Source organism: Marmota monax, unplaced genomic scaffold (assembly GCF_021218885.2).
Source record: "Marmota monax isolate L192 unplaced genomic scaffold, Marmota_monax_Labrador192_F-V1.1 WCK01_AAM20220418_F8-fsc00012, whole genome shotgun sequence".
In the NCBI taxonomy this organism is placed as follows: domain Eukaryota; kingdom Metazoa; phylum Chordata; class Mammalia; order Rodentia; family Sciuridae; genus Marmota; species Marmota monax.
The window spans coordinates 19,841,979-19,858,839 of NW_026695227.1; the positions used below are offsets into that span (position 1 = coordinate 19,841,979).

A 16,861-nucleotide genomic window follows, 5' to 3' on the forward strand; every position below is an offset into this window, starting at 1 on the left:
AAACAACAACAATATAATGGTGAAATTATTACTTACTGTGGTAGCACAATGAATATCTTTCCAGACTGTGGCTTCCCTGGAGAGATCAGAGACTTCAAACAAGTTATCCAGAATCACCTCGCCAATCATGTCATGTCTAGAAAATCTGTCAAAATCATATACACTGAAATGGAGTTTTCGGTTGCTTAGTTGATCATATGCTACTGGAAATTGAAAAGTTTCATCAAACAGAGGATTTAAAGTCTTTCTGTGTACACGGGTCTGAAATTTCTTTTTCCTATCTGGAAGAAGATACATCTTCACATAAGGGTCAGATGTTCCTGTGAAGTCTTTAGCAGGAAGATCTAGGGCTTTGATAATTTTGACAACTAGAAGTTCATTTTCATAATCATACTGCAGGGTAAAGTTAAGTTTCCCACAGGTTTTGACATCTTCTTTTCTGTTGCCCTCGGAGTCAACTGACTTCTGTTTGTACAGCTCTGGTTTTATCCTCCCAATGCTGGTGGTTGTTTCTCCTCTTTGTAAAACAGGTTCAGTGCCCATACTGTAATCAACACTGGACACTTGCATTTGCCTTGGTAGATGTCTCCTGAAGGAATTGTGGCTGTACACACACAAAACATATCATTTAGGCAGATCAAATTAATGACCATATTATAAAAAGGTACATAAACTCTCCTCACCAAGATATATTTATATATATATATATATATATATATATATATATATATATATGTATATATATCATATGAATTTAATTAATGAATATTTAAATCATTGATTCATACATGCACATTGATTTCCTAAATAGGAATTAAATTCATATGATATATATATTTAATTAAATTCAAATGATATATATATATTATATACACACATATGTATATGTATATATATGTTTAAATAGACACACACACCAACACACACACATGCATAAATACTTTTGAAAAGTGATATATGCAATATTCAAGAAGAAGCCTCCTCAAGTTCTAGAAACACCTGAAACTCACAGATATACATTTTATGAGGCTTTGAATTTGGTACTTTGAATAATAATAAGCACATAAAGAAATGTGATTACCAACAAAATTCAATATTGCACAAAAATATGCTGTCAATCACCTGGGTGTATCTAGTGTAAACTTCATACAGATAAAGTATTCATATGACTGTTTTATTTCCATGTGGATGTTTGGGTCTCATAAATTTCATGTTTTAGTTGTTACAGTATTAAATATATATTCACATGTCCTCATATGTTATTTCTAATACATAAAATAAATAATTGTATATTTACTTTTACAAAGAATATAATGTTGTGACAGACAAACTGAGTACATTTTCCTTTTTTCAACATAGATTGGCTTTAGAAGCTCTAAGGAAACAATAAAAGTAGAACTCTAGAATTTGGGGTCAAAATAACAGTTTTAAAAATTCTAACTGAATTTCCTTAATCACTATTACTATTCTTCTTGTCAAAATTTCCAGACTATTTAATACGTAAGCTTACTAATGTCTTCTAAATGTGATCTGCCTTAAGACCTGCTTCTCTTAACACCATAACTTACAGAATAAGCTATACTAATCCATTTGTCTCCTCCAGACTTAGTCCAAGGTCTTTTTTCTTGTCTCTCCTTGGTCTGTCCATCAGACTAATCATCTGTTCTTAGACTATAATTGTTGTCTTGAATCTGATAGTTCCACAGATATTTCCTAGCTACAATAATTTTAAATCCTATATCTCTAAGTCTTCCAATTTAGAAATCCAATGAATATTTCTAAACGGATGTATTAATTCTACCTAAACTCAAGCAAACTCATCTATTTCTCCCTTTTTCTCTGAAACCAGTTTTCTCTTTTAAAATCACTAACAGCACTAACATTTTTATGAGTCACTCATACTTGGAAACATGCAATGTGCTTTGAATCACCTTCCCTTCATCCATGAGATTTATTCAGTTTTCTAAATCTGTTGATCTCATATATTTATCCATCCCATTCCCTTTCCATTTCTGCTCAGTCCAAATCCTCATCACCATATCCTTGCTTTCTTCAGTAGTCTTCAGCATACTCTCAGGTAACTCACTTCAAAATCCTCTATTCACTTCTGTTGTCTATTGAGTCGAGTTCCACACCTTTATAACACTGATACTCAGGACATTGCTTAATGAATATTTAAATCATTGATTCATACATGCACATTGATTTCCTAAATAGGAATTAAAAACTTAGTGAACATCAAAAAACAAGGATGTTGAACCTAAAAAGGAGAGGAAAAAAAACAGGGGCTAAGGGCAAAGATAGAATTAATGCTAACTGTCTGCTAATGCCTGAAGAACTTTCATGACAATAGGGATTTATGGAAGCCGTAGGTAGGCAAACTTCAGCTTCATAAAGGGAAGCATTTTAAAATATCTAGAGCTATCCAACATGATGAAGTAATGAACTTCTCCACACTGGGATAATTAAAACGGAGATTAGATGATGAAGAAAAGGATTTTTGCCTCAAGTGAGGTGCTAAACTGTTAGAGGTTGTATAACCCTGAATGGTTGTGTGATTCTGTCATTCTTTGGTTCTTTGATAATTTTAATAGGTTTAAATATCCATGGTATTACCAAAATGGGATTTGTTAAAATCAGAAATATAGTCTGAGGTGTTGCCAATTTCATTCTCTTATATTTTCTTATTATCTGCAACTGAACTGAAATGATGAAGTTACTGAAACAACTCCATAAAAAAATTTTAGAGCTGTACTTCAACTTATTTAGCCTTTCTCTATAGTTCCTCTTGTACAGATAAAGATAAACCAAAATGAGTTGTGAGAGTATGAACAACTCTTTGTCTGTTATTTGTATTAGTCACAGATTTCTCAAAAAAATTAAAGGAATTACAATTCAGTACATATACCGTAAATTGGGCTACATATTAAGACTGGTATAGTGGCAGAACAGTGCCAGAGGCAAACGTGAAAATATACTGTAGCATTTTCAAAAGATCTCCAACATCCTGCTTGGCTTTACCTGGAATAAGGAACTTGCAGATTGCTATTGCAATTATGTGGATGAAAAGACTTACAGAAAAAATGATATTACATCCAGCATCAGATCATGTGCTGAAGAATACAAGAAACAGAATGAGAGAAAATAATATCCAGTGATAATTAGGATAATATCAACGGAGAATAATAAAAGACAGGAAAAAATTAATAAACTATCAGATTTTTTCACAGTTAAAAAATTAAAATGCATCCTTGCTCTTTAGGTTTTTCTAGTAAAGACTAACAATGAGTACTTATGATTTGGCAGGTACAAGCTTAAATTCTTATCAACTCAGTTGATCCTCCTGTAACCCTATGAAGTACATACTATAGTGTTCTCTAATTTACATGTGAGGACCCGGGGCACAGAGGCATAATTTATTCAAAGTAGCACAGCTAGGCTGGTGCTCAAATTAAAATCTGACTGAGGGAGCCTGGGCCTAGTGGCCACACCCGTGACCACCATGCTCTACTATCATATTCCTAGTTATGCTGCCTAATTACATTATTTCAGGAATTAGTCATTCTACTAAGTAATCACATGATATATTGAAAAATTATTTATATATGCTTTTATATAACTTTTTCACTTAAACATTATTTATAACATACTTATATAATCCAATCAGATCCAAAGTTTATTTGGTTGAAATAGCTTGAGATGTATTTTTAGAGATGTTTTTCACTTCCTTGACTAGTTACCAAGAATTGAAAGGGAACAAAAATGTTCAATTTGTAAGTTAAATTATAATTAGACATTATGTAAAACATTCTTATAACGTTTACTGTTGTGGTACATCTTATAAAAAATTGACATATTTTGAAGTAGGGTCAAAGGAAAATGTGTTTACAATTTATACTATATTATATGTTAAAAATGGTCAAGTTAAAATTTGACTAAACTAAAAAATTGTTTGTATACAGAGAGATACACTAGGACTACTTTACCTCAAATGAGAGAATTAGCTACTAATTCTATTAATTAAAATCATACTGAACTTAAAATTCAATATTTTAGTTTCTATAACCAAGTATATAAGCAAAGTTTTTTTTTTTTTTACCAACTTAAATTTTGAAGTGCTGTTTCCTTAGATCTATCCCATTTTCATTTACTAGGCATGCCATGAAATGTAATTTGACCTTGAAATCTGCACAGGTATCTATAGGATCAGTAGCCTACACTGGACTTAGGAAAATGGTCAAAGAGAATACATGAAAATAATAATAACAATATATTGTGAGGTACTAAACTGATCTATTCTAATCTGGTTTGTGCAATGTTCCTAAAATATTTGAGATATTTTATTGAGTAATCAAATATTTCTGTTAAAATCACTTTTACCCATGCAATGAGATTCTGATTCTTATTTCTTATGGATTTATTCCCTAGTTCACACTCATACTCTTCAATGTAATAAAACTTAAATCTTCTATCCTTCCCTCAAAGATCAGAAATGTCTTCTTTATGCCCTGAATATGATTTTTTCAGGCTGTAAATCCTCTTCTAAAAGAAATCAAAGCCTCTTCTAACAGGAGTCAAAAACATAGTAACATTTTTGTTCTTGTAAACCATTGTCCTAATTACAGGGTAAATAGTGTATATTCTAAGTCACAGTTTAGCTAGTCAGTTAATAAAAGCTTTAATTATTACAATGTTAAACTATTGCCATGACAACACAGATCTTTTCTTCTTCTTCTTTTTTTTTTTCTTTTTCTTTTTTAGAATGACAGTGATTAGTGGCTCACACAAATATCCAACTGGTGGAAGTGCAAGCCATTTGACTGTTACTAATCCCATTCGCATCCCTCAGATCTAGCAGAGTACCATCCAAACAGTGGGGAGAGTGCTGAATTGGAATCTGACTGCAGTGTAGCTTCAGCTGCCCTGTGCAGGGAGGGTCATTTCACTTGGCTTGAGCTTAATTTTCTTCTTCTGCAAAACAGTCCTTTCATAGTTGTTGTGAAAGTAAAATGAAGTTATAGAGAACTTTGAAAACTGTAATCCTTTGTATTGATATTAATTATTATCATTAAAATTCAGGACACAAGGAACTGAAATTCAAATGCCATAATGAACTCTCTAGTTTTGACAAGCTCAAATTTTATCTTCCTATTTGGGGATGCAAGGATGGCACATACAAAGTTGTTCCTGTGTGAGCATGCCCTAGATTACTCCCCAACTTGTTTCTTAAAGTAAGTCTCTTTTCTCAAAGTGGGAACTGATATCCTCTTGTTCTTATTTACAACGTCTTTATCATCTAAGTTAACCTGATTTTTTTTTTTTTTTGAGAAACCGAAGAGGAAAAGCAAAAACTTCTTTAGCAGCATTCTATTTGGTTCTTAAATATGTTTAAAAGAGATTCTTGTCTCTGATTAATGAAATTAGCATTGGAAATTATAATATATTTAAAATTATAGCCCCATTTTATGGATAAGGAAGTTCAAATAGACTAAATCAAGCTTCTGATAAACAGAGTTTTCATCTTTTGTTTCTTCTTCCCTTCCATTTGATCTGAGACAAGGACAAGAGCAATTCCTTCATTACACAAATATCTGAGCTTATATCATGAAAGGAACTGTGTATATCATGGCAGACTAAGTTATATAAAATGCCACAATGAATTTTTTAAAATTAGTTTACCTCTTCCCTGACTATTCTTTTCAATGTATTGCTTAGAAGCAACTTGGCCTTTTCCCCAAGAAAAGGAGATGGTGATTACCAATCCTCCAGAGCTCTATCTTGTTGTGGCTATTGTTTTTTCCACAGCCCTATACCACTGGTCCCCTGTCCCCCATTATCACTTTCACACCATTCTCCCTTCAACCACCACTTTCAGCTGAAGCATCATCAATGAATCACTTCCCCATTATTATCACTTATTTTTAGTCATTCATTGATATCCACATTGATCATTTTAAAGTCACTACTTTAGTCTCCTGGCTCACTAACACTCTTTTTGATGGTGCTTCTGCTCTAAATCCTTGCAATGTATATGTTTCTTTAAACTGCTCGGCCTCTAAATTCTATGAATTCTTCTCCTCCACTGATGTTCTCCTCTTCCCTTACTACCAGGTTTCATCCTTATCATTAACTGCAAGCTCTCCACAACTCCAATTTTATGCATGCCTCTGCCTCTCTCTGATCAACACCTCCCACCTTCCCAGGTTCTTTTTAGATAGAAGAAATAACAGGATGTTCTTATTCTGATGGTACTGATCAAATAGAGTTAATAATGCAGGAATCAGAGAGGAGAATAACTAACAGTGATGTGAAGAAAAATGAGCTCTGGCACACAAGTGTGGTGGCTTTGGCTTTAGATCAAAGCCTTGATCATTAGTATCAATCAAGCAAATACATATCTATAGATGCTGGTAAAAGAATTGACAAGATGGTAAGAATCTGTGGAAGTTTTATGCTTTCTCCATTTTTCTTACTGAAATTGGAAATAAACTCATTAATTGAAAGGGAGTATGAGGATGAATGTGGCAGAAGTTTGAAGAAGATGAGAAGTTGTGAAATAGCGTGTAAGATTGAGAGGAAAAATGGATTGCTGTGTAGCATGAGTACCTGTGTGAGGAATGTGGTCACAGATTTAAAGTGGATCAGTGAGAGTTGCTTTTTGTTTTATTCCAGTCATATTCACTTGAACATGTAGAGATGACAGAGTTGAATTCACTCAGGGCTGTGGTTTTACTGTGCAAATAAGAAATAGGGTGCAACTGGGAATTGTTGATGCATACAAGACAGTGGCTCTAATGATTTACTGCAGAACTGAAACCAAGTAGAGGAAAAAAATAATAGTAAGGAATTAGAGAGTACAGTGTGGTGATAGAAGGTTCTGGCAAATTGGAAAGGTTATCCTAGTTGAGGTATAAGAGGGTCTTAAAGAAATCCTCCATTCACCCTACTTCCTCTCTCTGTACTCCTGTTCCTCTAACATTCACAGAAAAACTCCTGGTTAGAGTTGAGGACAGTATATTCACTGTCCAATTTAACTCTTCCCTTTCTATTTAAACCTATGCATTTTCATATGTCTTTCATTCTCCAAATCTTTTTCTAGAGTATGGCTTTTATAATGGCAGAGATTAAGTATTATTAAGTGTTATTAAGACTAAGTATTTTTTATGCATTCATCATAAACATGTGTTGGAACTAAGGAAATGCATGTTTATGAAAATAGTTTACCCTAAACTTGTGTCTAATAACATCAAACTTTCCCCAAATTATTTGCATTATAAAGAAGAAACACCAATCAACTTACAATTAGTGCTTCTGTAGAAAAATAATATTTATCAGTGCCAGAAAACAAACTCTTCAAGTTTGAATATATTTAGTAAAGGTCTGACTTTGGTTCTAAGGGCTACCCTTTTCAGAGAACAAGCGAGTGTGTACATCAGATCCACATTTTCCATAAAGGAAATTGTTGGGCCATGTCAAGTTACTGGAAAGCATGCTTTGTGAATATCTGTTTCAAGGAGAAAGAACTCGGGTCGCTTTGGCAAGCATTGCTTTTCTTGATTTCCTAACTAGATTCCAACCTCTTAAACTCTGTCTTTGTGAAGCAACTTGTTTTCCATTCCTCATAGTGGACTGGAATGAACAATTTCAAGTTTTGATTTCTTTCAAGAGAATTTTTTAACTCCTTTATAGTAAAGAAAACTATGGAATCCCATTGATTTCTTTTTACATAATTCTTCATTTTCCTTATAATGAGGTATACTGAGTATTCTTTCTGGCATTGTGTGTGATCATTTTAAGAACTACTTTTCTAATTAACCATAGCTAATTGTAAATGTTGTAAATCTGTCAGAACACATGAGTCAGAGATTTTATTTTCTATGTATATTTTCCTGCTTTTGTTCATGTTCCATTGGGTCTCCCATTACATTACCTAATTATTTGCAGCAGGTAGTTAGAATCCTCTCTAACAGTGTCAAACCTTTATAATTCCTCATTCTCAACAAATTATTTTGCCACTGACGATTCACTTCATCTTTATACCATAATGAATGCACAGAACATTGGGTCTCGTACACTTCCCTGTGAGTATACCCTCATTAACCTCCTTTTAATATGAGCACAGTTATCTCACCACCTGGTGAAGAGCAAAATGAAGCACAGTGATGATAGATGAATCAAAAGCATTCACTTGGTACTTATTATGCACCTACACAGTGCTGGGATTAGGAAGGGATAAAAGTAGGTTACACACCCTTGTTCTCTGAGAATTTAGGATTTGGTTTGTTAAACATTTGGAGCTCAATAGTAAGACACTAAATAATGACTAGGGTGTAACTGCAGCTTTAAACAATAAAGGCTAATAAGTTTACAATTAGGCAGAAAAACTAGACTCTCAGTACATTTTCTGTGAAGATCTTACAGTAGATAAAGAAAGCAGCATGAGCAAAAATGGAGACAAAGAGAGTTAAGATCTCCAAAAGTCTGATGTAAAGGCCAACTACCCTTCTAGTGGGCAACCATGGAAAGTCTATTTGAGTAAGCAAAATAAGGTCATTGAATTTATATACTACTTTTTTAATTAAAAAAAATATATACCCTGAGTTTCTGTAGTCCTTTGTCTAGGCATCAGAAAGCAATATAAAAGTAAACACAGCAGATTCTCTGCCTAAGAAAGCGTCATATAGCCATATGTCTGAGTATTTATAGAACCAAAATGATATAGTGGCTCCTTTGTCAGATTACAACAGCCTTCATTCTGTGTGAGGCTCTTTAAAGATTTGGAATGGACATAGAATGACTGAAGTGACATTTTTTTTAACCACATGCACATCAGATAGAGCACTAGTCTCTAGATATATAAAGAAATCAAAAATCTTAACACCAAAAAACCAAATAACCCAATCAATAAATGGGCCAAGAAACTGAACAGAGCTTCTCAGCAGATGATATATAATCAATCAACAAATATATGAAAAAAAATGTTCATCATCACTAGGAATTAGAAAAATTCAAATCAAAACTACTTAAGATTTCATCTCACTCCAGTCAGAATGGCAGCTATTAAGAATACAAACAACAATAAGTGTTGGTGAGGATGGCGGGGGAGGCATACTTATACATTGCCAGTGGGACTGCAAATTGGTGCAGCCAATATGGAAAGCAGTATGGAGAATTAGGAAAACTTGGAGTAGAATCACATTTGACCCAGCTATCCCACTCCTTGGTCTTTATCCAAAGGACTTAAAAACAGCATACTACAGTGACACAGACCCATCAATGGTTATAGCAGCACAATTCACAATAGCTAAATTGTGGATCCAACCTAGAATTCCCTTCAGTAGATGAATGGATAAAGAAAATGCAGTATACATACACAATGGAATATTACTGAGCATTAAAAGAGAATAAAATCATGGCATTTGTAGGTAAATGGATGGAGTTGGAGGATATAATGCTAAGTAAAGTAAGCCAATCCCCCCCAAAAAACAAATGCCAAATGTCCTCTCTGATATAAGGATGCTGATTCATAATGGAGATGGGGTGGGCAGCATAGGAGGAATAGATTAACTTTAAGTGGGGCAAAGGGGAAGGAGGGTTGAGGGGTATGGAGATAGGAAAGACAGTGGAATGAGAAGGACATCATTACCCTAAGTACATGTATGAAAATAAACAAAACAAAAAGCAGGTAAAAGAATCAAAAGAAATGAAGACATAATCAATAAGTCTTTTTTATTCTGCAGAGAATTCTACTTTCATTTCCTTTTGTATCAGTATTGTCTGCTAAGATAAAATTTTCTAGATTTTGAAAAAAAAATAAGGGACCTTAGACTCTTCCTTTATAAATTTTCTTAGATTTATTTTTGTTGATGTTTGATATTTCCTGATTTTAATTATGCCTGAACTACACACTATATTAGTTTTAAAATACATAGATGCCTTCCCTTATAGTGTGTTCTATAAACTGTTGCCAAAGTAATTATTGTGAAACATATCTCATACCCAAGAGACTCTTGTAGTGAAAATATTTTTGACAGGATAGCGTTGGAACATCTTAGCCATGGTTTCAAGAACTCCTTATAATTTAATTCCAGCTGACTGTATCTTTCATTATTTCTCTCCTTATCTCTTTTCTAATCCAGGTAGCTTACTTGGTTTTCTTAACAAGACTACCTGTTCTATGAATTTTCACATAAAAATGTTTCTATCTGGGATGCCCCTCCTCTTGCATTGTCATGTACAGAATGTGAATTCCTATGTTTCTCTATCCTCAGTGTAATGGAGTTTCTCCATGACTCAGCTGGAAATAATTTCTCTAGCCTCTGAATCGCACATGCTCCATCACATAGTTGTCACTTATAATTCCTTATACTGAAGTTGGTATCCCATGTCTTAGCTCCATACTGTATAGAAAATTATGGCATCTAGAGTTTTCAGAGTAGAGTGTTCAGAATACAATAACTCTATCCATAAGTAAACATATTAGTTGAATAAAGTTATTAGATGAATGAACAATCAATCAAGATGGACATTAGAAGCATGTCTAATGTAAAAAAAGAAATACACACATACTGACTGGGTCATTTGGTTGCCTGATGGGTGGTGGTACGTTGGATTACAGGCATTTGAAAAGGAGATGAAAAATTGGGAACTGTGACAGTTTCAAGTGATGTCACTAAACTTAAACCTATCAGAGTTTTATTTCAGTATAGAGACAAAAGAAATTCAGAAGAATGGGATGTTGTCATCTGCTGTCTTAGCCAAATGAAAGGGAGTCCCAACAGCTGAGCAGAGCCAGGGATAACAAGGCAAGGAAACCAAGTCTTGAAGTTAAATTTGGTTTGTGTGTGCACATGTATTTTTGCAAGTAGGTTTGATTTTGTCACATCTCAGGGAAAAGTTGGCATTTGAACTGAATAATCTGATTTGTGATAACATACTGTCCATCTCTGTGTCCAAGTGGACTGCATAATGAACTCTGCAATTTCCTCTTCCTCTCTATATAAAGGTAATTTCTAGGATGATGAAGTAATTAGTGTAGATGAGGTTTTTTTGAGAAGTAGGAATAATCAAGTTTTATACAAGGAATTCATTCCAAGGCCAAACAGATTTAAAATCATAACTGTGGTCATTCACAATAACCATATACAATCCCCAATTTCTAATTGAGTAGAATGAGCAGGAAGAGGCTCTTCTTCTTTGAGGACTAACTGCTTGTCCTCAGCAAATTTTGTAACCAACATCCTCAGTTACAGAAAAACTACCTCTCATGGACTTTAAAACTTAAACTGTATTCTGTCAATCTGATTAAAATTGCATTCTTACTCTTGTAGCTGTGTGTCTTCAGGCAAATTTTTAAATCTCTCTGGACTCCAGTTAACTCACAACTAATGAGGATAATTAATAATCCTTAAATCATACAGAAGGATTAGAAGGAAGGATACACTGGCACAGTGACTAAGTTGAAGTGCTCAAAAATGCTTTTCTTCTTCCTTTCCCAGCCACCCAAATAAACAAGGGAACTCAAAGAGCAGATGAAGTATCAAAGTTCTAAGAAAACTATGAATTTGTATTGTGTTTTTCCTCTTAAAGAATACCAAATGTGCAATATAACTTTGCTTTTTTAATTGAGATAAAAAGTTTTTTCTGATGTTTTCAATTTCACATAATTACTAAGAAATCTGGACTAAACAGATGTATCTTTGTTGCTAGTGCATATTATTTCCAGAAGCCAATTCTTCATCCAAACCCCAATCTTCACACATATGTTTTCATTCTTCTCTAGCTAAGGGTAATCAGATAAATGGTCTATTTTTAATCAACAGATAATATTTTTTGGTAGAATTTTGTTTTTCTAAAGCTTCTAAAAACCACTGATTACCTCAATTTGACTTAAAGTTTTCTTATATGAAGTGTACTTACCAACTAAGCATTGACTAATTCTAAAAGCTAAACTGATACATATTTCAAAGTAGCTGTCCATAGAATAATCTCCCACCTTTATCCTTGGTTTCACATAGTGATAAACTGAGGTCTGAAAATATTGAAAGGAAAATTCCAGAAATAAACTATTCATGAGTTCTAATTTGTGCATCATTCTGAGTAGTGTGGTAAAATCTTGCACTATTCTTTTCCATTAGGATGTAAATTATTTCCTTGTCCAGAGTATCCATGTTATATATACTACCTGCCTCTTAATCACTTAGTAGTCAATTTGGTTATCAAATCCACAGTCTCAAGTAACCCTTATAGTTACCTAACATTACCTCACAATGCCTACATTTTTCACCTTATTTATCACATCACATAGGCATTGCTATTTCAATGCCTATGTGATGTGATAAAAAGTGTGAATACAGTACAACTAGATATTTTAAGAGAGACCATATTCATATAGTTTAAATTATAGTATGATGCTATCATTATCTTATTTTATTATCAGTTGCTGTTAATTTCTTACTGTACCTCATTTATGAATTAAATTTTATCATAGATATGTATGCATAGGAAAATACATATTTTTATAGAGCTTAATACTTTCAGGTATCCCCTGAAACACCTCCCCTGTGAGTAAGTGGGAACTATGTTATTTAAAAAATGTTTTGTTGTTTAATTCAACATTTTTATCCTAAAATTTTTGTATCTTAAGACTTTTTGGATATTAAATATCATATTTGTTCACAGTTTTCAAAAGGATAGTAATAATGATAGTGAGGAGCCATATGAGGTCATTTTAAAGCAGTTAAAATCTCTCTATAAATCTATATATAATATTTTCATATACATATATAAAATATTTTTACATATATATATCTCCAATGTTTTAGAAAAATGAGATTTACTCCAAGGCATTTTATTTTCATTTATAGAATATGTAGGAAAGAGTATATTGGATAATTATTTTATAGGTAAATATATATTAAAGTTAGTATTTACTGGATTACATTATATAAAACTCATAAAAAGAAACATTAAAATCAAACTAAAGGCCACTGTCCAGAAAACAAGTCAAAATAACAATTCATACGAGGCATGCCTTGATTATAAGATTTCCGTAGTACAGAAAAGCGTGATATGGAAAAGGCACCTCCATCCATCCAACTTCCTATCCCAAATATCCTCACTTCAGTGGTAACAATTATCCTGATTCCTCTAGAAAATATTGCAGAATGGAGTGTATTTATTTATAAATACAATCCTCTTTTATGCAAACAAGAGATATATTGAATAGTCTACCAATCCCAGTAGCAAATATTACCCAGTTTTCACTTTGATAGATTTCTCAACCTGTGAAAACATGTCACGTCAGAAAGCACACATGCACCCTACATTTACAGGGGTAGGAGGTAAGATTAGGAAGTAATTTGGTTAGCAGAAAACATTAGTAACCTCCCAGTACCATTGAATTTACCCCTGGGTAAAACTAGTTGCTACTTCTAGGAACCAGAGAAAATGTTACTATCATGATGTCATTTGTTTTAAGAATTGATGACTATATTTAGCAGGAAAAAAAAACCAACACACCTCTTTGCCAGAATCTCTTTTTTTCAGTTAATACAATTTGAATATGCGGTGGCAGTTTTTAAAAGAAATTCAAACAAACTGGCTGATCCTCCCAGGATGAGGTGAAGTGCATCTTGTGACGGCAAATTGGCTCCTGGGTGGGCAACCCTCCACTCTGTGTGCTCCAATATTAGGCTCCTGTGGAACTGTCCAGTGTAAGTTTGGTCTACCTGAGCTCAAATAAACAATGACACTTTCCACAAATTTGTGTTCATGATGTAGGTGCTAGATAGTTGTAACCTAAACATTAGTCTCTTAGTTGTGATTATGAACTGTTAAATATTTCCTGACCTTTTTTTTGTTTTTCTTACATGATATATATTTCAAATGGTTACTTTTATATGTATTAATAAAATAAATTGAAAGACTACAGTAGCAGCTATCAACCAGTGATATTTCAAAGGAAAGAGCCAAATAATAATCTGTGTGACATGATTTTACTAATACCTCAAATTATACCAAGTTCTTTCATGTGACTGCCCCTTTTCTCCTTCTCTGCCTTCAGTTTCACCTGCTCCTACTTACACTGTCCTACCTTTCCCTCTTTATGGAATTATGTGTTTCCTATGCTTTTCCCATCCTTCCTGTTCCTCTTTTTACTTGTACTTTCCCACTTAAGATTTTTTACTCTTCTGAAATCTGTCTCTCACACACACACACACAGAGTTTTACACATTTAATCTTTCCTTACCGGGATGAAGACGTAGGCTCAGTAGTTTGTCTTTGCACACGTGCATGTTTAATTAAATGTTCTTTTAAAGCAGTTTGGACTTCTGCTGGGATATCAGGGGAAGTGTGGCTGATTTTTATTGCAGGCTCAATAGCTTTTAGTGCTGGCTTTCCATTTTCTTTAACCTCTTTTTTCTCTTCTGTCTCAAAAACTTCAGTAGGAGCATTTGAAATGCTCTGTGGAAGGGTACTGACATTGGGGGTCACAGGTTTGCTTTTCCAGCATGGCCAGCACAACTTCCAGAAGACAAAAAGTGAGACAACTAGCAAGGCCAGGCCACAGAAGCTGACGACAACTGCTAACAGGCTGACTGAAATATCTGGAAAAAAATGACAACATAAAGAAATACTAATGAATCTTGTACATAAAGAGGCAGACATGGTGAGATTATTATAGATATTTGAAAAGTTTCATCCCGGTTATATAAGGAAAAGCATAACATATATATATATATATCATTTAAAAAATATAAGGGATTCAAGAGTTGTAAAAAAAAATGATTGACAATTTACAACCAACTATGTAACTGCAACATTAAACTCTAAAGGTGCAACAACAGGAAATGCTTCTATTTGCTTCATCTTTGATTTCAAGATGAACCCTCTCATTCTTTGTGCAGAAAATGATCTTAAATATTAGTGTAGACATTTACATTAATAATTATGAATGGGTTATATTATTAGTTGTATTTTCAACTTCACAAATCCTTTCTGATAACTTTGCTCCCAAGTTTTTCACCTTCCTAAGATAACCAATTGTGGGAGACCAACCTTACACGTGACTGAGTCACACTCCCCGGCTGAGTGCTGAGGCGCTCAGTCACAGAAATGTGGCAGAGATTTCCCCACCCTTCTTGGGTTTGAGGGTCGTGTCTTGTGCACGGGTGTGTCTTGCTTCAGCCCCTTGGGTGAAGCTATGCTCACCTGTTCCTTTGTAATATACCCCTTGCCCTGTTAAGGATAGAATCTTCCATGGAAGTGCCTTGTGTATGTCCCCTTCTCTTACTGTGCCCTTGGGTGTGGCCTACCCAGATGTCAGTCAACCTGCTGATAGTGGAAATCATGAAGATAGACTCAGCCCCCTGAAACCTGACTCCTTGCCTCATTTGAATAGCTTCTCCTCAATAAAAGGGGTCAGCATGTATACTGTCGCTCTCTCTCTTCCTGCAGACCCTTAAGGTCAGAGGAGCCCTCACAGCGACCCCAAAGAAAAAGGTATTTGTGTCTCTTGTTTGATTATTTTGCATAGCCCAGTTACCCCAGTTTACCTGGAGTGACTCCTGAGCCTTTTAGTCACGAGAACAGAAACCCGGCAACCAATGTTAGCAATCTGATTATTTAGTATTCTTATAACTTTGAAAATCAAATAGATTTCCTATGAAGGATTTTTTTGATGTTGTTAGATTTGAGTAACCTTTCTTCACAACTTTGTTTGGACTCAACATCAAATATAAATCCAATCTCTTTTGTTTATTTTAAATTAAAATGTTAGGAATATATTATGGGCTGAATAGTGTCTGTCTCCTCTCTAAATTTGTTTTTTTTTTTTTATAAGCACTAGAAATTCTTTATTCTAGACAGAAGGAGCACAAGTTTTAACTTGAGGGTGACAAGTAACCTCAGGGTTTAAGGCACAGCAATTAATGATATTTAGCTTGAAGTTAAAGCTAGTGCTGGAAAAATATAAATAAGTATTGGGAGTAGAAAAATGAGGTCTGAGTACAAGCTTAAAAAAAAAAGATTATACAGACATACTCAGCTTAGAGAGTAAAGCATGCATTCTTGACAATAAAATTAACTGCTATTGACATGACAACCAAAGGAATATACTAGGGCTTTAGGGAGTTATAGTAAGATAGAGAAGTAATAACTCCTCTCTAAGTTTGTATCTTGAAGTCCTAACCCTTGGTAACTCAGAATACAACTGTATTTGGAGATAGGGCCCTTTGATTAGTAATAAAGGTAAAATGAGGTCATAGGAGTTGGCTCTAATTCAATGAAACTGCTGTGTTCTATAAGAGGAGGAGGTTAAGGATAACACATGGAGGGAAAACTATCTGAAGACACAGGGAGAATGACGGTCATCTACAAGCCAAGGAAGGGCCTTAGTGGAGTTCAGCTTTACCATCCCCTTCTATCCTCAAGTACAAGGAGGGAGTAAGTTTTCACTATCTCCAGTTTGGAGTATTTTGGTATGGCAGCTAGTAAACTAAATACAGAATAGCTTCTAATTTCCTTTAAACATGACTAAGTCTAAGAGATTCCATCCCTCCCTAGAGGTTACTACTGATACCAAGTAAGTGTGCCTGTCCAGCCCCAATAATAACAAACAAAATCTCTCTTATAAAATAATAAGTATATACAATTATATAATGTTCTTCTTTTTAAAACATAAATAGCTTACTATGTGTTTATTCTTTAATTTGCTTTACTTTTTATTCACCAATATTTGAGGTCAAACTTCATCTGATATATAACATTCCGTAACAATTAGTCATGATGGATATTTATGTTCCAATGTTTCATACTGCAGCATAGCTACAGTGAGCATCCTTGTGTCTCCCTTTCTTCT

The 16,861-nt window shown here is 34.0% G+C and overlaps 1 protein-coding gene and 1 long non-coding RNA gene across 4 annotated transcripts in view; one reads left to right on the forward strand and one right to left on the reverse strand.

Annotated features, from left to right (window-relative positions):
• The window catches only part of LOC131423866 (uncharacterized), a 169,870-nt gene that overhangs the window by 125,456 nt on the left and 27,553 nt on the right, over positions 1–16,861 (forward strand). The window lies entirely within an intron of this gene.
• Positions 1–16,861, reverse strand: part of Syt10 (synaptotagmin 10) — a 60,620-nt gene that overhangs the window by 29,234 nt on the left and 14,525 nt on the right. Inside the window, exons 2-3 of the mRNA XM_046435885.2 lie at positions 14,252–14,609; positions 37–604 (exon numbers count right to left, since the gene is read on the reverse strand). Coding sequence (XP_046291841.1) covers positions 37–604; positions 14,252–14,609 — 926 coding nt within the window. The remainder of the gene's footprint in view (positions 1–36; positions 605–14,251; positions 14,610–16,861) is intronic.